The sequence below is a fragment of the Pipistrellus hanaki genome, assembly GCF_964339955.1.
Source record: "Pipistrellus hanaki genome assembly, chromosome: 10".
Lineage (NCBI taxonomy): Eukaryota > Metazoa > Chordata > Mammalia > Chiroptera > Vespertilionidae > Pipistrellus > Pipistrellus hanaki.
The window spans coordinates 3,902,780-3,925,652 of NC_140512.1; the positions used below are offsets into that span (position 1 = coordinate 3,902,780).

A 22,873-nucleotide genomic window follows, 5' to 3' on the forward strand; every position below is an offset into this window, starting at 1 on the left:
GACATGGGGGAACATTTTAATAGATTCTTCCAGTGACTTTTATAGACTTTCAAGATTTGTTAGAAAAATGATTTATCATAGGCGTGCCTATATTTATATGTCATGCTTAAGGTACTCGCCGCCCCCCCCCCAACTTCTTTTTATAAAAGTAGCAGATACAGGCGTTCATGCAGTCACACACCCAGCTGCCCACCTGTCCATAAAATTTACAACGAAGTGCACAAATCTTAAATGTTTTCATTCCATCAGCTTTCTAAAAAATATATTTTTTAATGTTTTTATTTTTAATTTTTATTGATTTTAGAGGAAGGGAGAGGGAGAGAGAAAAAAATAAATATCAAAAAGCTGCTTCCTACAAGCTGATCCACTGGGGATCAAGCCTGCAACCCAGGCATGGCCCTGACCGGGAATCGAACCAGCCACCTTTTGGTGCACTTGGCGCCGCCCAACCCATTGAGCCACAGCAGCCAGGGTCCTTCCATGAGTTTTCATAAGTGTGCACATCTGTGTGAGCCAAGCCTTCATCAGGATACCTCCATCACTCCAGAAAGTTCTAGTCCTCCCCAGTTTCCTGCCCTTAACATTAAAAATTGTTTTTCATCATAGATTGGCTTGACTCATAAAATTGCATATAATTATACAGAATATGCTCTTTTGTGTCACGCTTGTTGTGTGTGGTAGTGGCGTCTTTTGTGTCACTGAGTAGCATTTCATGTGTTTACCTTTGTTTTTGGATGGACATCTAACAGTATCCTGGTTGCTCCAAGTCTGGGCGATTGCAAAGATGCTGTAGACATTCCTGTGTGGACACACGTCTTCAGCTCTTTTGGGTCTATACTGAGGAGAGGGATTGTGGGAGCCTATGGTCAGAGTATGCTTAAGAGAGGCCTGGTCTTATTCTGCAGACTAAGTGGACTCTAGCCGCATGGAGAGCACGGCGTGAGGGCAGGTGTGGCTCATCAGGCCTTGTTGTGCAAACATGATCTTACTGCATAAGGTGGGTGGCCCCCTGGCTAGCAGCATGGAGCCTGGTGCCAGACTGCCCGGCTTCAAACTCCTGACTCATGGCACCTTAGCTGTGCCTCCCCAGCAAGTCACCCCGTTACCCTCTGCCTTCGCTCCCCTTTCCCTGAGAGCAGATACTCATGGCAGACTGGCCTTCGGGAGATGCAGGGGGTGAGTGCAATTGATAGTCTATCTCCAGCCCTCTCTCAGCACCATTAGCTCAGGTGGTGCTGGGACACCAGTGTGCTAGCTCCCATCTTAAAGAGACAGTAACCTGGAACAGAAGCAGGACAAGATCCCAGAGCCAGGGGGCTCCTCCAGGAGCCAGCTGCTGTGTGAGATCCCGCTGACTGTGCCCTGAGGGGTGCCCAGCTCCCGGAGACAGCGGGCAGAGCTGTTCTTCCCAGGAGAACCCCACTGCCCCAGCAGCCCCTCCATGTCTGGGCTCCGGCTGACATTTGCAGAACTTCAGCGTGGAGGTCCCTGAGAACATCAGCACCTGCGGCTCTGCGGAGTCCGTGTAAAGGGTGCATCTGGGAGGGAGGGCGCTGTCCTGGGGTGACCAGGGCCTCAGGGTCTGAAGCCGCCTTGATCTCAGGCTGCATCAAGCCCTGGGGGCACCCTCCACCCTGGGGGCCCCTCCCACCCATCCTCTGTGCAGTGTAATGACTGAGCTTAGTGAAGCTGGGAGCTCCCTCTGCAGGCTCTGAGGCTGCCAGGGCTCCTGGGAATGCTCCCGGCAGTTAACTAGGAACAAAGCGGCCAGCCCAGAGCACAGCCCCCACCAAGTCCTGCGCCCCCATTGTTTGTCTCCTCTGTGCGCCGCCCACCCTCAGGCTGGGGCCCGCAGGCCTCCTCTATGGCCGGCTCTGGCTGAGACCATTAGGCTCTGAGGACACGGTTTGGGAAGTGGCCCAGGAGCAGGCTCCCCAAGCCACCCCCACCGTCACTGAGCAGAGGAGCCGCAGGAAGAGCCTTGTGTGGCTCCTTCTGCTGGAGCCTCGGGCGGTCCCATGAGAGGGCGCCGTCCTGCAGGGCAAACAGACTTGATGAGAAGCCCACAGGATAACGGCATGTTGATGTGAGTTCTAAGGAAGCCACACGGATCGGAGAGTGCGCACGCGGCCCACTAGGCCAGGCGCCGCCTTTGCCAGGCGGTTCCACCAGGAAAGCCGTGGTTGGAACCGGGATTCTGGAGACCCTGGCTCACACCAGGACGAGGAGGGGGAGTCTAGTCTCTGGGTACCCGGGAGCCCCTCTCCTGACCTGCCACGGGTGCGCCAGAGGCGAATGCTCCAACCTGCGTTGGCCAAGGCGAGTCCTCGGAGCACACGGTCCAGGGCTGCTGACAGCCGTAGAGAGCAGAGGCGGCCCCGGTCCGACGTGGGACTGAAGGTGAGTGGACAGGCATCTCTCAGCAGAACTCCCCCCACCCCAGGCTTTCCGGGAAGCAGGGCCTGGGGCGGTGCCTCCCCTCTGATTAGCCCTGGAGTTTCTCTCCAAGCCCCACCCAGCCCAGTGGCCTTCCTGCCTCAGGTACCCGCCCTGCAGGCTGGGGGAGCCTGCGATCCCCTCTCAGTGACAGTGTAATCACAAAAATAAGACAGGATTACGAAGAAAACCTGTCGTGATGAAAGCAAATATCCCCCTGGTGCAAGGATTTTGAAATATGTAAGCCCGGGCACATGTTCATACGTGTGCCTCTTCTGTGCGGGCTCTAATACCGACAGTACCGATGGCCACAAACGGTATTTCAAGACACAGCAATCCTCACTATTGGCGATTCTGGGTGGGGTCTACCTCCAGCCCTCTCTCAGCACCGTTAGCATCAGGTGGTGCTGGGACAGGGGTGTGCTCGCTCCCATCTTAAAGAGACAGTAACCTGGAACAGAAGCTGGACAAGATCCCGGAGCCAGGGGCTCCCGTATCAGCACCGCTGGCACCCCTGTCATCTGGGCGGTAAAAATGTTCCATCCCCTTAATCGCGGGCCCCCAGCTGAGGGGGAAGGAGGCAAAGCTCTGCCTTTCAGAAACCAGTGTCCTTTTCACGGCAGATTCATTGCCACGTTGTGGGCACTTCTTCGCTTTTTGTTGATTTCACTGTGCCGGTGCCACCCAGGGGCAACGCCAAAGGGCCGCCGGAGACTCTGAGTGCAGGTGGCGGTGGGCGTCTCAGGGAGAAGGCAGGGAGCGGATAGGGTTCTCTCACGTGAGTCTCCAGCTGCTGGCCCTGAGTTCAGTGTCGTCAATCAACTATGCACTGAACAAGGTGTCTCTAAGGTTGTGCATTGACCGCCTGATGACCTTGCTGTGGCCTGAGGCTGGCGAAAATGTCACCTGTGTTTCTAGGGCAGCCTGGGAGCAGAGGTCAGGGCTTGCTAATTGAGTGTTCAGGCGACTCTGTAGATAATGACTGCCCTGAATAGGAAGAACCGATTGTATACGGGACAAACGCAAAGAGGAGCAAAACAGAAATGACAAAAAAAAAAAAGTGTTTGCCTGAAGGGCAGGAAATTGGGGAGGACTGGAAGAACTTTCTGGAGTGATGCAGCTCTCCTGACAAAGGCAGTGAAAAATGCCACTGTGTTTTGTGTCCTACATCCTAACCAAGAGGGGTCAGGGCCCTGGCGCACTGAGACCTGGGTAAGTTGCCCAATATGCTGGAATCATTATTTGTTGTTGTTGTTGTTGTTTGTTTTGTTTTTTACCACAATTAGCCATTCAAGGACACAGATGCTCTCTTGCTAGGAACAGCACCCAAAGCTCTTTTTCTTTTTAATTAAAAAAATTAAAAATTTGTTTTTATTGATTTTAGAGAGCAAGGAAGAGAGAGGGATAGAGAAACATCTGTGAAAGGAAACATCCTTCAGATGCTCCTGCACACCCCCTTCTGGGGATGGAGCCTGAAACCTAGGCATGTGCCCTGACCAGGAATTTTTACTGGTGACATCTTGGTTCATGGGCCACATTGGCTGGGCCCAAAGCTCTTTATTAAAGACTAGAGGCCCGGTGCATGAAATTCATGTACTGTATGTGTGTGGGGGGTGTCCCTCAGCCCAGCCTGTACCATCTCCAATCTGGGACCCCTCAGGGGATGTCCGATTGGGCCTAAACCGGCAGTCTGATATCCCTCTCACAATCTGGGACTACTGGCTCCCAACCACTCACCTGCCTGCCTGTTTGTCTGACTGACTGCCCCTAACCACTCCCCTGCCAGCCTGATCAATGCCTAACTGCTCCCCTGCCAGCCCAATTGCCCCCAGCTGCCCTCCCCTGCAGGCCTAGTTGTCCCCACCTGTCCTCCCCTGATGGCTTGGTCACCCCTAACTGCCTTCCCTCCCCTGCAGGCGTGGTCACCCCCACCTGCCCTCCCCTGATGGCTTGGTTGCCCCTTACTCCCCTCCCCACAGGCCAGCTTGTGGCAGCCATCCTGTGACAATATGGGGGTGCTTATCTTGTGAAAGGGTGTGATAGTCAATTTGCATATCACCTCTTTATTATATAGGATTGTATGAGGATCAGTGGTCAGGAAACTGAATCCGAAGCTCAGAGAGTCACACTGTCATTCAGATGCTCCTAGAGGAGAGAAAAGCACTGCAGAGGGGCTGTTAGGGAGAGGCCTGTGAGCCTGTGACATAGCAGCCCTGGAACTACACGCTGGATGAGTTTACCCAAGTTTCCGTTTCTAGGAGCCCATGTCCCCGGGGGACTCAGTGTCCCCCTTGGTCTCCAAACACCTGTTCAATCTGGGTGTTGAAGGGATTCTCCTTCCCCAGGACCTGGGGCCATTGCAGCTGCAACTTGTCCCACAAGCCATCTACCAGCAGCAGTGACGCCACCTATGAGGAGGAGCAAAACAAAATGACAACCCAGTAAAGACTTCACCAGCAAGACCCCCTCTCTTCTTCATGTGGGGACACACTCTGGATGGTCCATGATTCCTACCATCATTTTTTGCTTTGTACGATCCCTTCCCTGGTGAGGGTGGGACCTATTGCTTGGTTCTCACCAGCAGAACGCGGCGAAGGTGAAAGGTCACTTCAGTGAGGACGGAACATTATGTAAAACCACTCTGCCACCGGGGACCCTCTTTGTGGCCCTGGTGAAGCAGGAAGCCAGGTGGCAGGGGGTGGAAGGTGCCTCCTGCTGACATCCAGCTGGAGCTGGTCCTCAGTCCTACCTCACAGGGGAATGGATTCTGTCCACAACCCACATGAATCTGAAAACAACTCTGCCTCAGTTGGGTCTCTGGATGAGCACACAGCCCAGGTGACACATCTGGACTTTCGCCTGTGATACTCGAAGCAGAAGACCCTTTTCAGTGCCAGGCACACCTCACTCAGTGACTGTGAGATAAGAGCTGAATATTGTTTCACCGTACTTGTGCTGATTTGTGATTGAGAAATAGATAACACACTTCCTCAGAAAGCCATTTGTCTATTTCTCTGTGGACAGGTAACACCTAGAGCTTGGGTTTCAGAGATGAGCCCATCGGATCCTTTCCTTAAAGAGCTCCCATTCTGGTGAGAAAACCCAATGTGTAAAAGGGCACCAGTGAAGCCACAGGGAGGGCTGCACTGGATTCCCTCACCTGGAAGGGGAAGAGGTGCAGACTCACACTCCTGAGGGAATGGCTGGCCCTCCCCGTGGCCTGGCTGACCATCAAGGCCAAGGCCGCAGGAGAGGACACCAAAAGCACTTCTCAGGTTGGCCCTGGTCATTGCCACCCCATCCTTACCAAGACTGAGTCAGAAAGACTAGAGTGGTAGAGAACTCTCATCTTTCAAAATTTTGAAAATGGCAGACAACTTCCCTACTAGGCCCCTCTCTGCCCTGACCCCTGGGAAGCACAGAGCAAGGTAATAGGTATCTCTCAGAACATCCCCACACACGTTACATGAGTGCGAACTGTAGACATAAAGTCAAAGGCCGGGTATCATTTCCACCTTGTTTTCCTCTTCCTCTGATTTTCCCTGTACTTTTATTGATTCTTTATCTAACCCATGTGTGGAATGCATAATTACGTTAAAAAATAACCTAACAGGTAGTTGCCAACGACCATGGTATGACAGCTCACCTCATTGGGGTGGAATCCATCCACGGGTTCAAGGAGCTGCCAGGGCTGCCCACCTCTCTTCTGCCACTTCTTCACGACTGCAGGGCACACAGACAGCCAGAGGGTTAGAGCAGGGACAGTCGCCAGAGCTGCCCGCTGCCTCCCGAGCCGGGCTCACCCACCTGGACTGCCCATGAGACGTTATCTCGTGTTGGGGGCGGGGTGTGTTTGTGTGTGGTTTTCTGAACAGAAATGATCTCCCCACTGTGTGATTGTTGTTTTCCTAACTCAGAAGGAACACATGTGCCAGTGGAGGTAGTTGTGTGGTAGGGCCAGGTGAGCTCTGGAATATTCGGCACCCCTTCCAGTCCATCTCATTTCCCAGCAGCCAGTGGGGCAGCATCGCAGAGGCAGGAGAAGGAGCATATGTGTGCTAACATCGCCTTTCACGGCTGCCATTTCCACACCTGCCTGCCTGTGGCAACCTGTCATCGTCAAAGATCCTATAGGGCGTCAGAAATATGATTATGTCCAACATGTCGATTATCTCAGCATCACAACCCGAGTGATGGAAAGCAATACCGCTGTCCTTCACCGGGGTGACAGGCCCAGAGTGTCTGCTGCTCGAGGCAATAGTATGTGAACCCTACACCGTAGTAGCATAGTCTGTGAGAGTGCCTGAGGGAAACACATCCTTCGAGAGCCTCCTGGGAGAAAAGCCTGGAACCTGCTGCCCCAGAGTGGCCCACGTGCTCACTCCCCGACGTCCAGAGAGGGGCGCAGGCATGGCTAAGGTTCCTCCAGTTCTTCCCTGTTTGGCCCGCAGAAAACTCAAAGGCAGGGATCTGTGCCCTCTTTGCTTCTCCCTTTTAAAAAAATGTGTTTTATTGACATTTAGAGAGAGATAGAGAGAAAAACGTCAATAATGAGAGAAAATCATTGATTGGCTACTGCCTGCATGCTCCCTACTGGGGATTTAGCCTGCAAAATGGACATGTGCCCTGACCGGGAATTGAACTGTGACCTCCTGGTTCATAGGTCAACGCTCAACCACTGAGCCTGGCCAGGCCCTCTTTGTTCTTCATGAACGATCTTGAATGACCTCTCGGGATTTGTCACAAGATGTATTTTCTTTACCTGGGAAGTCAGAGGGACTCTTCAGGCTAATGACCTGCTTTTCTGAGTGGCCACAGATGTCCTGAGAGGAGATTCATAGAACACATGTGGCTCTTTAATGGCCAAAAACGCTCTCAGATATTTAAGAAGAGAAACCCACAAGCTGGTCCGCATCATGAGGTCATGGGTTGTTTTTGTAGGTGCATGGCAGGATCTGAGGCACGGTGTGCTCCCAAGCGTTGCCATGGAAGCAGAGGGTAGCGGGTGGTGTATTCCAGCAGTCAGTGTGGAAATGGCCTTGCCAGCCCAGTGGCACTTTCCCTCCTCTGAGTGGAGGTGTGGCGCAGACCGGGATAAGGCCCTTGCCCGCTCAGCTGCCCTTTCCCGAGGGGGAAATGGCTACCTCTGTGTAGCTCATGGCCAGGTCAGGGGGTGGGTCAGCAGGAGCAAAGAGCCTCTGGAGACAAGCACCCATCTTTCAGGGCTGGGTGGGGTGCCCACCCTCAGGGGGCAGGCCCTCAAGTGTGATTTGCTCTGTCGCGGGTGTGGAATGGTGAGTTTCATATTTAAAAAGAGGATATGACGATGCCACAGGTCAGGTGCAGCACAGAAAGGAAAGATGTTCTTGGGACCTTGCAGACCGCCGGTTTGATAAGTGGGTCTTCATGTCTCGTGAAAGGAGACCACAGTGACAGGTGCATTTCCACCATGGCTTCCTCTGAGGGACCGGCGTGGCCCACTGTGTATCAGTGATGGAGCGGAGCTGGACATTGAAAGAGAATACACATTTGTTGTCCAGGCCTCATGAGCCCTGGGAGATGGCGACAGGGGCTTCACATGCACAGGTGACCGTGGTAGGGTTGGGGTAGGGCTGGGGTGGTGGGAGGGGATGTCCCTATTTCATTGCTGAGTCCCTACTCTGTTGCAAGGTGCCCCCAACTGTACCTGGGCCCAGTTTGCCCTTATTGCCATGTCGCTCAAAAGGAGACAAAAGCTGTGTGGATATTTCATGTGCCCGAGATTGCAGCTCCTCTGGTCCGAGTTGGGATAGGCACACAGTTCTGTTCGGTGTAAATGCTGGCCTTTTCCTGGAGGGCACATGCACCCCCACGGGTGGACCAGATGGCCAGACTGTGAGCTGCCCAGATGGACAGTTCCCCACAGAGACGGGTCTAGGAGTGGACGGTCCCTCTGCCTGTTCTGGAAAATGCTAAGCTTTCAAGGTCAAAATTCCCTTTGCAGTAGTGGAACCTGGGGCATGAGTCAAGTTCTTACTATGGTTCCTGGAAACTAGAAAAACCTCCAGCTCTTCCAGGCAGACACCGGGTGCCTGGATGTGCAATGCAGGTGCTGCATCAGCTGCATCAGTCCCGGCACCTGTCCCTCTCCCTCCACTTCCCTCCCACCGCGTCCGTCTGTCCTCCCCAGTGCAGTGTGCGTGGACTTCACGTGGGGAAGGCGAGGAAGGCCCTGTGCCCGATGGGATCTTCCTGTTTGCTTTTGAGGAAATTACAAAACCTCAGGAAGGCCCTCGAACTGTCGATGAGGATGGCTAAGCCCGAGAGACACAGGGAGGTTTCTCGGTGAAGTGCCGACAGCCATGGTTTAGAACGTTCGGTTTGGGATAAGAGATTTTTTTTTTTTTTGCTTTGTTACTGCATTTATTGCTGTTCTGAGGACAAGAATGGGCTGATGACCTCTCCTGACAAGCATCAAGGTCATCAGTGCAATGCTGGCCAGGACTAGACCCTTCATGAAGATAAGGACTGTTCTGTTTTGTTGAGGGCTCTATCCCCAGCACCTACACAGCACATGGCAGGATAGAACAAAAACCTGATGCCCCACTGACAAACAATCTTAATCTGGCAGCATTACAGAGCCTCATTTATTAAATTTTAACATGCACGGGATTGTCTGTAGACTGTGCTAAAATGCAGGCTCCTAGGCCCCAATGAGGAGTGTGGCCGGGGTTCTGCATTTATAAGTAGCCCCAGACCACAGGCTGAGTAGCAAGGTGTGATGGAAAGAAATGGCACTCTTTCCTGGGGACCAGCATGTCCGGGCCAGGCTTTGAGGTCACACATTCCTGTAACCATGGCAGACATGTGTCCCACAGATATGGCCGCCCCCTTGTCGGGTCTGGGCCGGAGCGCTCAGAATTGTGCAGGGAACTGCCTGTAGCCCCAAAGGTAATGAAGTACAGAGTGGAGGCTCCCTCGGAAAGTGAGGACATACCCTGTGCATGTTAGACATGATTCTATTTTTAATAACTTCCTCTAGTTCAAGGTTGACGATGATCAGAGAGCACGTGGCGGTATATTTGTTTACAGCAGGAATTCATTAATGAGTCATTAGCTCTGCATTTTAATGCGAGGCTATCCATCAAAATGCCTCTCCCCATGAGGGAAACAGGCATCACCTAGGCAGGAAATCTAGTTAAGGGCCATCAGTCTTGTTGGGAAGATGCTCAGAGTTGAAGTACTAGACTCCGGAATGCCGCCCGTGTCAGCTAATGTGATGTGCGATGATTCACGAGGGCCATCTGCTTCCCCTGGCTGCTCGGGCTGGGTGGGGTGGCAGGGAGGCAGAGAGGATGACCTCCGGAGGAGGAATGGCCCATCCTGTGCATGCATGGCAAAGCTTTCCATTAGCGCCACCCAGAGGTCAGTCCATCCATGGAGGTGCGTTTCTTGTACAACAATTGTTTAGCAATGAACATGGTGCTGGGAGGATTAAAGCCAGTCAACCATCTTTTTTTTTTTTTAAGCCAGGCCGGCATCGCTCAGTGGTTGAGTGTTGACCTATTTACCAGGAGGTCATGGGTTCAATTTCCGGTCAGGGTGCATGCCTGGTTTGCAGGCTTGGTCCCTAGTGGGGTGTGTGCAGGAGGCTACTGATCAATGATTCTCTCTCATCATTGATGTTTCCCTCTCTCTCTCCCTCTCCCTTCCTCTCTGAAATAAATAAAAGTATGTTTAAAAATAATAATAATTTTTCAGAGTCAAGGTGTGAAGGAACATGCCTATTGCCATGGCCACGCCTCAGGGGCCCCTGTGTCTGGACAGAATGGCAGCAGAGACATACCAATGTCCTTTCCAGGAAGCTGAGGCCCGGGCTGTCCATCCTGCCACAGGCAAACCTGAGGTCATTCCCATAGAAACTCGGATTCATTTATTTCTGTGCGGGGCCTGGGAATCTGCATCGTGGCCAAGTAGGCAAATCAGTGCCCACGGTGGGAGGCACCGCCTTAGTCCCTGTCCCTGTCACACTCGTCTGTAGCCCATTGGCAAGCAGATGCTGCCATACTGGCCAGAACAAAGATGATCCCATGGACCCATTGGCCCCCTGCCTAAGCATTCTCCACCTGGTTGCTGGCTGTGCTTGAGGGTTTCTAAGATGACAGTGAAATCAGGCGTGAGCGTCCCCTTCCATACTCCGCCTTATTTCAGTGCGGGAGCTCTTAGTATGTGAGAGTGCCAGGGGAGACCCCGTCCAATCTGCTGCCTGTGGGTTCCAGCTGCCGGGGCCGGCTCTCCCTGGCTGCTGCTCTTGTCTGTGTCATGACCAAAGCCCAGCAACACTCACTTTCTTGGAAGTCAAAATCCACGTAGTACAGATGGAAGCTGGTGAATTTCTGGCTGGTGGCAATCTTCTTCAGTGTGCTGGAGAGTTGTGCTGCTCTCTGAATGCGAGGGAAACGGGGAGAATTCCATGAAACCCAGGCCTTGACTGGAGTGAGCGGGTGATTCAGACAGAAGGAAAAAATGGATGGTCTCCACCCTCCCTCCCCCCCTCCCTCCCTGATCAGCTGTCCTCTCAAAGGCACTCGGAGCAGCTCTGCACCATGAATTCTCTTCCTGCTCACATGGCCAACACGCATGCAAACGGTTAAGCTTCATTAGGAACCAAATGGGTGCAAATGAAAGCAATAAGATACCACTCTCCCCATGGCATCGGCCAGGAAAAGATGAACTGTCATGACAATGGAGACTAGCGCCTGGGGATCGGAGACCCAGAAGGCCAATCTGTTTGACCTTTCTAAGAGTAGCTCAGCAAGTTTGAGGGTCACCTCCTCAAACACAGTTTGAGGGTCACCTCCTCAAACACAGCTCACCCTTAGACCCAGGCATTTTTCTAGAAATGTGCCTTAACAGACATGGCGCGCGCGCGCGCGCACACACACACACACACACACACACACACGTCCATCCCAATGCTGTTTGTCACAGAGAACAATTGGAAACCCTTATGACCTGTGTGTCCAGCTCCAAGGGGTGAGATAAATCACGGCACGATCCTGTGTCATACACACTAACACAATCACAAGGTCAGGGTGTGGAGGGATAGTGGATGAAGGTCAGACATGTGCTTTCTGACACCGTGTAGGCATAACCTATGGAAGCAATACTGGAAATCATGCACACGTACTGACTTGGGCGGGGAGATTTGGGGTGAGTTTTGTTACTTTTGTTGGTGAGTTTCTTAACATTCTCCCAGGTTTTTAAAAACGGAAGTGTATTTGTACAAGGAATTCAATGAGTCTCTTACAATGAGAAGGCTAACCCTGACCCTGACCCTGACCCTGACCCTAATCCTAATCTTAACCTGTGGAAGAGCTGCATGGGCCCCAGGCTCCTATAGAGAGGAGAGGAAGGCTCTGGGGTGTCGGTCCTCCCTGAACTTGGGCGGACTCAGACCAGGTCTCACCTCGCTCACTTCTCTCCATCTCCACAAACACCTACAACGGGCTCTCAAAGGTGTGTGTGTGTGTGTGTGTGTGTGTGTACACGTGTATGTACATAGGAGAGAGACAGACACACACATACAGTGGTTGACAGACACTGTAAGAGTGATAGATCCAGAGGAGGTGAAAGGGGAGAGGCAGGGCACCCCACATTCCCTGGCCCCGACAAGCCCCCCGGAAGTTCGATGTTTCTGTTCACCAGCTTGAGGGCCAGCACGCTGCCCAAACCCCATTCCTGGTGCAAACATTGCAGCGAACGCAGGGCCAGAATGAGCCAACACGCCATCGCGGGGCTGCGCCAGTCCTACCTGTGAGGTGAGTGTCCGGAGGGTCTCGTTGGCCGTCATCCAGCCGTGGCAGGGGCTGACCTGGGGGGAGGACTCTGTGATTACCGGGCACAAAGGCAGTGAGGGGCAGGGCCTCGGGACAGGCAGGCCAGCTCACCTGAAGGCAGCTCAGGAAGGCGTACAACTGCCTGTAGGTCACGTCCCTGTTCAGCTGGCCTGGAAGACAGCGAGGCTGGGATGTGGCAGCCAACGGGACATGTAGGCTGGCCCTGCCTCCCTGCAGAAGGCTGGCACACGCCCAGGGACCTGCCCTCACGTCCAGCTGGCATGGCTCTTGAGGAACGCCTTTCTTTCTGGACCTGCTCCCTTTCTTTCTGGACCCGCTAGACGTTCAGAGCTGGAGTGGGAGGGGCGGGAGGCTAAGAGTTTGCTTCCTCCGTGAGCTGCTGGCGCAGCCAGGGCGGCCCGAGGAGCCTGGCCGCATCTGGCCGCAGGTGGAGGGACACAGGCACCGGAGGGACCATTGCATCGCCAACAATGGACTTGGTCCCGCACGGCTTTCTCCTGGCAACGAAGTGCCAAGTCCCCAGGGGGCACGGGAGCTCTCGGGGGCAGTTGACAAGTCCTCCTGAGCCAGTTTATGAAATCCCAGGTCTGACTAGTGACTCTGGTGAGGGCGGCAGGGCAGGGCGAGTGTCTGAAGGCTGCCACACACGGCCCTGCGGCCACAGAAGGGGGAGGCCAGCCCCCACATCCCTGCACGGCCCAGGGCGCTTATTTTAGCCCCAAAGAGCAGATATGCCCCACACGTATTTTTTGGTGCAAGTTAGAGAGGCACCATGAGTGAAGATGACAGGCTCGTGTAAAGGTCACCTCTAAAGGTCAGCTGCAGGGGCAGAATCTGTGGAGGCTGTTTCTTCTCCCACGTCTCCCCTCCCTCCTACAGCATATCCGCCCCCAAGCCACCTCCACTTCCAAGCTGCGGCTCAGACATAGAACCCAGGCTCCCCTGCTCTCAGGGGCAGTGGCTGGTGTCTTACTCACTAGCACTCTCTCAGGCTCCACAAAGTAAAGGAAAATAACAGGCCCTATCTCTGAGCGGAGAGAGAGATCGAAGGTGATGGAACAGTCTTATTTCTCACTTACGCCTCCCATCAGTTAGGCTGAGCGATAGATTCAATTTTCTAGTCGGAGACGAGGAATGTTATCTCTGTGTGACCAAGACAGACTCAGAGTATGGAATCTGGAACCAGCCAGGCTACGGAATTCCATCTGGCCACCAGGGGGCACTCACCACCGAGATGCGGAGAAATCCTTCCTTGGACTCAAGGCTTTCTGTCTCTTGTTTGGGCTTCATCAGCTCATTTTTAGATCTCACCTTCAGTGAAAGGGGTTTCCTGCCTGAAACTCTTACCATTCGATTGGTCTGAATTCTTCGCCCACTACTTCTGCCCCTTCCGGCTTTGGATCTGGTTCTGCCCACAGCTGAACCCTGACCTTGAGACCCTGCAGCCGAGGGCACTTCCATGCTGAGCCATGCAATGTGATGGCATTTCAGGGTATCCCTACGTGAGGTGAACTATCTGTACTGGAACTGCATGTACACTGACACTGATAAACAGAAAAGGGGTCTTCAAAACCATACCGAGAGGATGGTATCTGTTGTGCAGATTATCCCAGAGAAAGGTCCCATCTGGTAAGCCGTACAAGATCACGTGGCTGCCATTCGGCAGGCGGGCGTTCAGGTACTTCAGCGTCTCCATGACATTGGAATAGAATTGCTCAGGAGTGGTCATTTCTGGGACCGGGTCACTCTTCCTATTGGTTACAAGGAACAGGAGAGATCTTACCAAATTACAAGCACAGATGCATGCACATTCAAAATGCCTGCCCCTGGAGGCCACCCCCATGAGGCAGTAATTGATGCTATTTTCTGGCTTCCTGATTCCGTGTGGTTGGGTTGATCATGGCACTGGTTTGGTATCTGAGTTGTGAGGAGAGACATATGTCATGTTTGGTGGTGTCAGAGCCTCTAGAAAGCTCCTTTCCTTTGCCATGGGTCTTGGCAATGTTCTAGACAGCAGTGACTTCACCAATCTGAGTCCTGGAATAGAGTCACACGATGATTCTTGATGGACATGTAGTGTGACTGACATGTGAGTGGTTGTTGCTTTATTCTCCTAAGATTTTAGGGGCTGTTTGTTCCTGCAGCATACCCTCACCTATCCTAACCGATACACACAGTCCATGGAATCAAAGGAGTCCGGGACTGATTGTGATTCGCTTGACACTTCAAGGTCCACAACTTGGTCTCTGAAACTTCCCACCTGCATGGCAGGCAGGGAAACAGAATGATGCTGAACAATGAAGTCACATCATGTGTCCACAACATCTCTCTCCAGTTGAACTCTCATGACTTTCCAGATTGGCTGCTCTTTCAGGCGATCCCCCTGCCAAAGGGCATTCCATTTTGCCTCTCTGCCTTCCTCTTCAAGCAGTGCTTGTTCTATCACGGTTACTGGAAATTTTATATCTTTTCTTATTGCTTCATATCCATTATTGAAAAAAGAAAAAGAAAGTTTTAGAAAGTCCTGTTTGCCACTGGACCCCAGAGCCTAGCACATTGCAGGTGCTTGCTACAGACTTCTCCAAGTGAATGCGTGAGAGAAAGCAAATAAGGCACTTGTGGCCGGTGGAAAGGGCACAGAACTTCATCAGAGCACATGGCTGGCTCTCAGCATGGCTGCTCATTGCTCCATGGAGGATAACCTTTCAGAACCTCAGTTTCCTCATCTATGAAATGGGGACAATCATACTTGCCTCTTAGGGCTGCTGCGTGGTGAGGTGATGTAGCCAGTGGTGTGGGTCTGGGCTCATGGAAGGTTTTGGGGTTCTCTGCTATTTAGTGGGGAGTCCCAGGTGGTTTGTCAAAGGATTGAGACCTGGTTCCCCAGCACGTGGTAGATGTTGGGTTCTGAGAGAGTGGCAAACCAGCTTAAGGGCGGAGCAAGGCAGGGTCTGGCACCAGAGCATTCTGGATCTCAGTGTGGCATCTCCTGCCCTGAATTCACGCACAGATGAGGTCTGCACCATCCTCACTGGGAGAGGTCTAGGCTCTCGTGGAGGTGTCTGAGAGAACAAACACACTTGAAGGACACTGAACCTTGAAGTTTGGGAAAGCACTCCTGAGAGTGGAGTCTGGCACTGGCCTTAATTAATTAGGCAAATCATGTTATCTGGGCTTTATTTTTCTGTTTCCTAAAACAGAGGGTGAGTGGCTACTGGGGAGTTGTTCCAGATCTGGTGTCACCTTTTTCTGCTTCTGGCCACGACCTCAGGACAGATGGCATTCACATATGCAGCATATCCTCAGGGGCACACACAGATTTTGAGAAATCTTCCATAATGTCGTGGGGGAACGAAGGCAGTGAACATTCTGAAATCATTACTGAGATCAGCAGGTGGGCAAAACTGCTTTCTCCTGTGGGTCATGGGCACATTAGGATTGGCCGGAGCTGGGGAAACCCAGAGGCAAAGAATTCTCAAAACCTTCTTAGCACCTGGCTGGTGTTGCTCAGTGGTTGAGCATCAACCTACAAAACAGGGCTTGAACTCAAGTCTGACTAATCCCAACGTCTTAATTTTAAGGATATTCAAATAACCTGAATATTTGTTCAAGAATCACTATCACTGCCCTAGCTGGTTTGGCTCAGTGGTTGAGTGTCAACCTATGAACCTGGAAGTCAGGGTCCGATTCCCAGTCAGGGCACATGCCTGGATTTTGGGCTCCATCCCCAGTGTGAGGTGTGCAGGAGGCAGCTGATCAATGATTCTCTCTCATAATGGATGTTTCTCCCTCTCTCTCCCTCTCTCTTCCTCTTTGGAATCAATAAAAATAAATTAAAAAAACAAAACAAAAACTTTTTTTGGTAGTAACTCACCCGTTGCAGACGTCGTTTCCAATCATGGCGTATATGACAATGGCCGGGTGGTCCAACAGTGGGTTCCTAGACAAACTGGAAGCTGAATGTCAAACACGTGGAAACCCCGCTCTGTAACTGGTGTCATAGGCTGGGGCTGCGGAAGAGTCTGTGTGACCGCCCTCTGGGTAACTTTGCTATTTTCTTCCATTTAGTATCACTATCCCCATTTCTCACTTCCTTCTCTATAAGCTTTAATCTTCTGTTAGGGAAAGACCACATCAACACATGAAGTTGAGGAGTGAAGCCTCCAGCAGGGGGCACGCTACCATCTTAGCATCATTCACAGCCTTTGTGGTCAATAATCACAGATGCGTTACCTGGGTTACTTATGTCCAGATTCCCGAAACATCCCGTGGGCCCAAAGTTTCCATTCTGGGCACCCAGGGCCCCAATTCTGAATGTTAAGCCCCAGATGAGCACAAAATTGTTTTCTCCTTCATAAACAGGGATATGAAATCCTTTTTGTCTTTTTTTGGCTATATCTAAGCTTGTATGCATTTTTATGATCTGTCTCTAAGGATATATGGAAATGAACACTTCCAATGCTCACTGGCCCAAGAGGGGATAATAATCTCCCAGGGTTTGCAGAGTGACTAGCTGATGCCCAGTGCAAGTGATAATGGGTAACAACAGAGTTCTCATTCAGTTTTCAAAATGAAAAACAACTCCTTCCACGTACCTTTCTAGGAATGTCTCCAAGTTTTTGGAAGATGCACCTGAATCAGTAAAATTAAGAAAATAGTTAAAGTTAGGGGGCTCAGTTCAACACTGTCAGGATGAGAGTGCCATTGTCTGCGATCACGGGAGAAGCATCACTGAACAGTCCGAGGTTATCCACACAGTAGTGCTGAGGAGTTTCTCTGGGACTCCCCTTAATGGCCATGCGTCCTTGACATTCTATTGACATAAACCCAAATCCTTTGAATTTACAGGTCTCAAGACATTTCATAGCGTGAATGAGCGAACTTGTTAGCGGTGTAAGAAAAGGATACATATCTATCACCAGAGAGAGAAACTACCCCAAAGATTCAGGAATGAGCTGAGGGATGAGAGGAACAGTAGGAAGGATTCTTTGAGAACTACCCATCTCTCCAGAGAACCTGAGGCTCCCCCTGCTGGCTTGGATGTGTAAGTTCAGATTGCAGAGCTGACATATTTCAACTCCTGTAATGACATGCATGGCCATCCTCCTCCATTCCCGTTTCTACCTGTAACAGATCTTTGATAGGAAAGTCGTGGTTATTGAATTCTCATATTATCAGACACCCTGTTAAGCCCTGTACTTATTAGTTCATTTAGGCCATAGCACCACCGTGTGAGGCAGGTCTGCGAGGAGCCCCATTTTGTAGATGAGAACACTGAGGCTCACTTTAGCGGCCCAAAGCCACACAGCTATGAATCTGGAGAACCGCAATCCAAACCCTGCCCCTTCTGCCCGCAATGCTGAGCTCAGGCTCCCTGAGTGGCATTGCCTCTCTAGACTGGGAGGCTAGAAAGAGTGAACCCAAGGAGGGAGTCTACAGACATGGCCTTTATCCCTGGGCAGGAGCGTCTCTGGGTAGACGCACAACTGAGAACTGGTGTGAGGTTTAATGCAAATCTCACCCCAGTGTTGAAAAGAGGAAAACCCAGTGTGACTCGAGCCTGTCTCTGCTCAGAGAAGGTGCCACATTGAGGCCTAAATGCAGAGACTCAGAGTTTCTGGGTGTGGGTCACTCCCTGATGTCCTCACGAGTGAAGAGACGGAGGGTGGTCATGGCGGGCTGGCCTGGCACCCACCATGGCTCCCTCATCTCCTCGGCCGGGCCCACAGCCCCATGATCTCAGCTTCCCATTTTTAGTAAGATCATCAATCAGGAGGTGTTTAATTCTCACTCTGATTTGTGTGTTAATGAGATATGAAAACTAATGAAAGCTCAAGGCATGAGTGGGGAAAATTAAAGGACCAGGTCGGGCCAATAATTTTCCTCATTATCTGGAGGATGGCTGGGGATTTGAGGTGCAGATCCCCCATGGAGCTTGAAGCAGGAAATGAAAACCTGCCTCGGCGTGCCTCATGGTCAGCCTCTCCCGTGTCCACACCACCTGTTCCTCTGCCGCTCAGCACAGGAAGGCTGGCCAGGGAGAGGGGCGATGGGCGGTTGGCCTGCCTGCCTGCTGGTCGAACTCCTAGTCAAGGGGACAATTTGCATATTAGCTTTTTATTATATAGGATATACACTGAATGGCCAGATTATTATGCGTTCAGAGATCATCATCATCTGGCCACTCAGTATTTATCTCGACTGCATCTTGTTCCTTTCACTGCAGGGAAAGGCTCTAACCCCAGGCCCCTCTATCAGAAAGGGAGACGTTCATTTTACCCCGTGGCCCTTGTCACCAATGCTCAGCTGCTGAGGTCCTTGGGAAATAAAACCAGTCATTCAGCGCACATAGGCAAAGGCCGAGTGTGGCCACCTACCGTTTTTTGAAATGTTCTGGTAGTCCCGGTGATTGCAGTGGTTTCTTTTCCGTAGACGAAGGTAAATAGAGTTTTCTTTAATTCTGGAACAAATACATACATGTATGCTTAACGTTGGGACAGTCACATGATGAAATACAAGCACATGTGTTTATTATGATTTTTAAAGTGGGGTGAAAGTGAATTCAGAAAACCACATCTCTATAGTTGTGTTTTTCTCTAAACCATCGCTGCCTAAGTTGTTACAGGAAACAGCCCTATAGACAATTGCATGGATGTGGGAAGATCAAACTTTTTTTCTTAGGAGGACCTTTGTAACCCTTTTACCAAAAGCTGCTATACGTCTCTCGAACATCTGGTGGTCTTTATCACTTCTGTGTTTTAAACTTGACCATGTTCCTGCTCTTCTCTCGGTGGCTATGACCCTTGTCTCCCCTTTGTCCATTTTCACAGACGTTTTCGTAGGACACAGGTCTGCCCGGAATGATGCCTGCTTTCCCAGCTTCCCTTGCAGCTAGGAGTGGTCACTTCACTAAGTTCTGGGCAATGGGATGGAAGTGGGTGTTTTTAGCAGCAGTTTCTGGGGACATTTCTTAGGACACAATTGGCAGGGTTTTTTGCTTTCTTTGTCCTGCTTAGCCATTCTGCTGCCAGGAATAGGAATGCTGCCATCTTAGACTGTAGGGGTAAATTCCACCCTGGGGAGGTAAGGATGAGCTGGAAAGATTGTGGATCCCGAGGAGCAGTGAACTTGAGCTCCCATGCTAGACCTGGATTGCAAATCCCTGAACTTTCCTGTTTGAGAGAAATAAACTCATGCATTATCTTAGTTAAATCAACCTATGTTGACTCTCTCTCTGTTACATATAGCTAAATCTAATACCAATGGACACAGTTTAGAGACAAATGTGTGACAATATCAGGCTATAATTACACCTGTTCTAAATCATTTTCTTGGTTTCTCTTTGTCACATCTTTGATTTTTCTATGTTCTTTTGCCACACTTTAATTTAAATGAAATTTAATGTTACATTCTCTATAATGTTATAGGCTTCCTAAACTCCTTCATAAAAACAAGACCAGATAAACTAATGAACAGTAATTAAACTCAGAAGTATCTGATCGGGAGATGTAATAAAAATAAAGGTTGGTATAAGCCACCAACGTTGGAAGCGCCTTGTTATGTAATGACAGACAAGCAGGCGGAGGGTTACAGAACTCTAAGGAAAAAGCACTTTCCCTCAGATGCCTGAAGGGACCCCAGGCTGCCTGGCCATCTGGTGCTGTTGTCAGAGCTTTTCTGCTTCTCGATCCTTTGGGAATCTGGGGCAGCACCTTGCTCCCGGCGTCCTGTAATGTCACGGAGGCAGGCTGGTGTGGCTCTATTGTCATTCACAGTGTGAGACACCTTTAGCCTGGAAATTCATGCCACTCAGAGCTGAGAGTGTTCTTCGATTACTTCGTTGCTGTTTTTTTCTTCCTTTTTTTCTTAGAACCCCCTTATTTGAATATTGAGTCACCTAGATTGGTCTCTAATTTTCCTATTGTTTTTTTCTGTCCTACCTCCCATATCTTGGTTCCTTTGCTCTACTTTCTGGGTAATAGTCTTAACGTTCTGTTTCTGGGAAAATCATCTCATGCCACTGATACAATTTCCAAGGGCTCTTTTGTTCTTTTGAATGTTTCTTTAAATGTAGCACATGTTCTTGTTACTTCATTAAAATACCTCATCTTTTTGAAGGTACTAATTTTTAGTTTCTTTTATAAGTAGTATATTAACTAGTGGTTTTTTGTTGTTTTTGTTTTGTTGTTGTTTTTTAATCCCTAGTATACAAAGCAATAGTTTGTTTCTTTAAGGTTGTTTTTCTCTTTGTTTGCTGTCTTTCACATTCAAGCTTTCCCTCAGATACCTATGGTCTTGGGTTGTTTGTTGGCTTAGATGTAAAAGTGGGAGCTGAAAGCTGGCTGGAAACAGGGCCCTGGCTGGGGCTTGCTCCTCTGGTCCTCCCCATTGGCTGGCCGGCCTTTCTCAGGGAGGCCCTGCTGCCCTGTCTTTGGGGGCTTTCCGTGTGGGGTGCAGGTTCCCCAGGAAAGGACCTTCCTGTCTCCGGCCCGGCTGGGAGGCGTGTGATTTACAGCACACGTGTGCTTCACCAGGGTGTCCCTCTCCCCACTCCTGTCCAGTGTCTCCCAGCCCAGAAGCCCTTCCTCTCAGCCTCTCCAGAGAAGAAACCCCAAGGCTCATCCCAGAGCCAGTGAGGGCTGCTAGCCCCGTGCCTCCCCCTCCCTCTCCCCGGTGGAGTTGGGAAGAAATCTGAGGTTCTAGCTGCAACCTTTCAACCAATACTCCTCCTCCTATGTGTAGCCGCACCCTCACTTCTGGCGCTACCATAGGTAGCTGACTCCCACGCATTCTGGAGGTCTTGCCATGTAAGCACGTTGCTTCTTTCCTTGCCCTCCCACCAGCTTAGGATGCCGTGCCTGAGTGGGTGGAGGCAGGGACCACTGGCCTGCTTTCTGGCTCCCAACAGGCTGTGGCTGTCGGCTCTTCCTGCTCTCTTTATTACCCAGAAGCCTGACCTCTACAAGCTGCATTGTTTATGACCTCTGCCTTGCTTATTTTATTCCATTTTGAAAAAATAAAAAAAAGAAAGATGGGAAAGGGACATCAGACCTGAATTCAATACTAAAATAATTTCACGGTCAATAAAGAGGGGTTATTTTCCTTTGGGAAAATAATTGTTACCAATATTTATCCATACTTATATTTTTGATAATTCTAAAAACAAAATTTATGGACTGAAATATTGTTTTGCTCATGCCCTGATCCTGGAGAGTAAGTAGTGTGGATGATGAATTATGGATACGGTTAGTTGCACCGTATCTTATTACAAGAATATAGAAATCTTTACCATAGGTGAATGAACATTTCTGACCAGAAACAGCATCTAAAATGCTGGGATTAAGGTTTTGTAGGAGGCACTAGAAAGTATTTCATATAATCAAAGATACTGTTTTCTTTCATCTCCACCTCAAGTATATAATCTCTCCTATAAATTCTAGGAATTGGATTTGTCAGGGAGTGCTCCGTAGAAGATAGAGGGATCAATACAATATTTTGAGAAGCTTATAACAATATTTTCAGATGCCTACACATTGAAAAGCTTGCTTAATAGAACATCACCTGTATCCAGGGCCAGTTGCATGCACTGTAAGGCCTTTCTGGTTTTGAATCCCCCTCCGCTTGCTCCCCTATCCTCAGTTGGACTCAGGGTCCCCAGTCTGATTTTTTGTTGTTTGTTTGTTTGTTTCTCTCCTTTTCCGCTGTTGTGCTTCAAAACCCAGTCCCATGGGCTAGTAGGTGAGGTGATGACTTCAGTCTGAAATCCGAGGGGTGCCGATCAGGAGTATAAAACGTTCTCGTCCTCACACCTCTCCCGATGATAAAGGCGCTGGTGCCCTTAGCATAGGGAGTGGAATTGCAAGTACTATCAATAGTATATCTGACTAAATCCCAGATTTAAAAAAAACTAAAAATAAAAAAATAAATAAATCCTCGATTTTATCAGCTCCATCTACTGCGGGGCCCAGGAAGTACAGTCTTTTATGTGAGCCCTCGCAGGTCAGATTTTGCTTTTTAAGAATAAAATTCAAAATAGGTGAGTTTCAGACATAGTGTCTACTAGTTGCTTTTCCCATCACAGGCTCAGGTAACACAAAAAAAAAACCACTTTCTCTGAGAGACGTCTAATCCCACCCCCCTTCCATTTCACCATGACAGAAAGAAAGACAAAAAAAAAAAAAAGAATAAACTCAAGGATGAGCCTCAAGAGTAACGTAGACAAAGGAAAGGGGTTGGCTTGGAAGGGAAGACATGATCTCCTCCTATGTTGACTCAAAGCAGATCCTACTTGGAGAAAGGCAACTCAGTAGCTTCCCAGAATGCTTAGCAGGTCAGAGGTGTAGGGATATACCAAGTGGGATGTTGTTCAAGCGACAGTGATGTACTAGGTCCTGGTGACCTTTCTGAGACCAGGGGCACCGCTAGTTTGGGTTAAATTCTGAGGTGCTATGAAGTAGAATCTTAGGGGACCAGCCAAGAACCGACAGGGGCTCAGGAGGCCAGAGAGAGCGTTCCTTCTCCAGCGAGGGCCGTTCTTCCCTATCTTCTCTTCCCGGACCTCTCCCTGCGGGGTCCCCAGTCTCTGTCCTCAGCCACAT

General features: G+C 50.4%; 1 protein-coding gene across 2 annotated transcripts in view; it reads right to left on the reverse strand.

The window, feature by feature from the left end:
• Positions 1–4,462: 4,462 nt before the first annotated feature.
• AOAH (acyloxyacyl hydrolase) overlaps positions 4,463–22,873 on the reverse strand; it is a 70,762-nt gene continuing 52,351 nt past the window's right edge. For both annotated transcript variants that reach the window (XM_084897882.1, XM_084897881.1), the window contains 9 exons: positions 18,653–18,735; positions 16,871–16,907; positions 16,150–16,224; positions 13,854–14,026; positions 12,366–12,424; positions 12,230–12,289; positions 10,763–10,859; positions 6,083–6,159; positions 4,463–4,844 (listed from right to left, as the gene is read on the reverse strand). In XM_084897882.1, the coding sequence (XP_084754008.1) occupies positions 4,716–4,844; positions 6,083–6,159; positions 10,763–10,859; positions 12,230–12,289; positions 12,366–12,424; positions 13,854–14,026; positions 16,150–16,224; positions 16,871–16,907; positions 18,653–18,735 (790 nt within the window). In that variant the 3' untranslated portion in view covers positions 4,463–4,715. The remainder of the gene's footprint in view (positions 4,845–6,082; positions 6,160–10,762; positions 10,860–12,229; positions 12,290–12,365; positions 12,425–13,853; positions 14,027–16,149; positions 16,225–16,870; positions 16,908–18,652; positions 18,736–22,873) is intronic.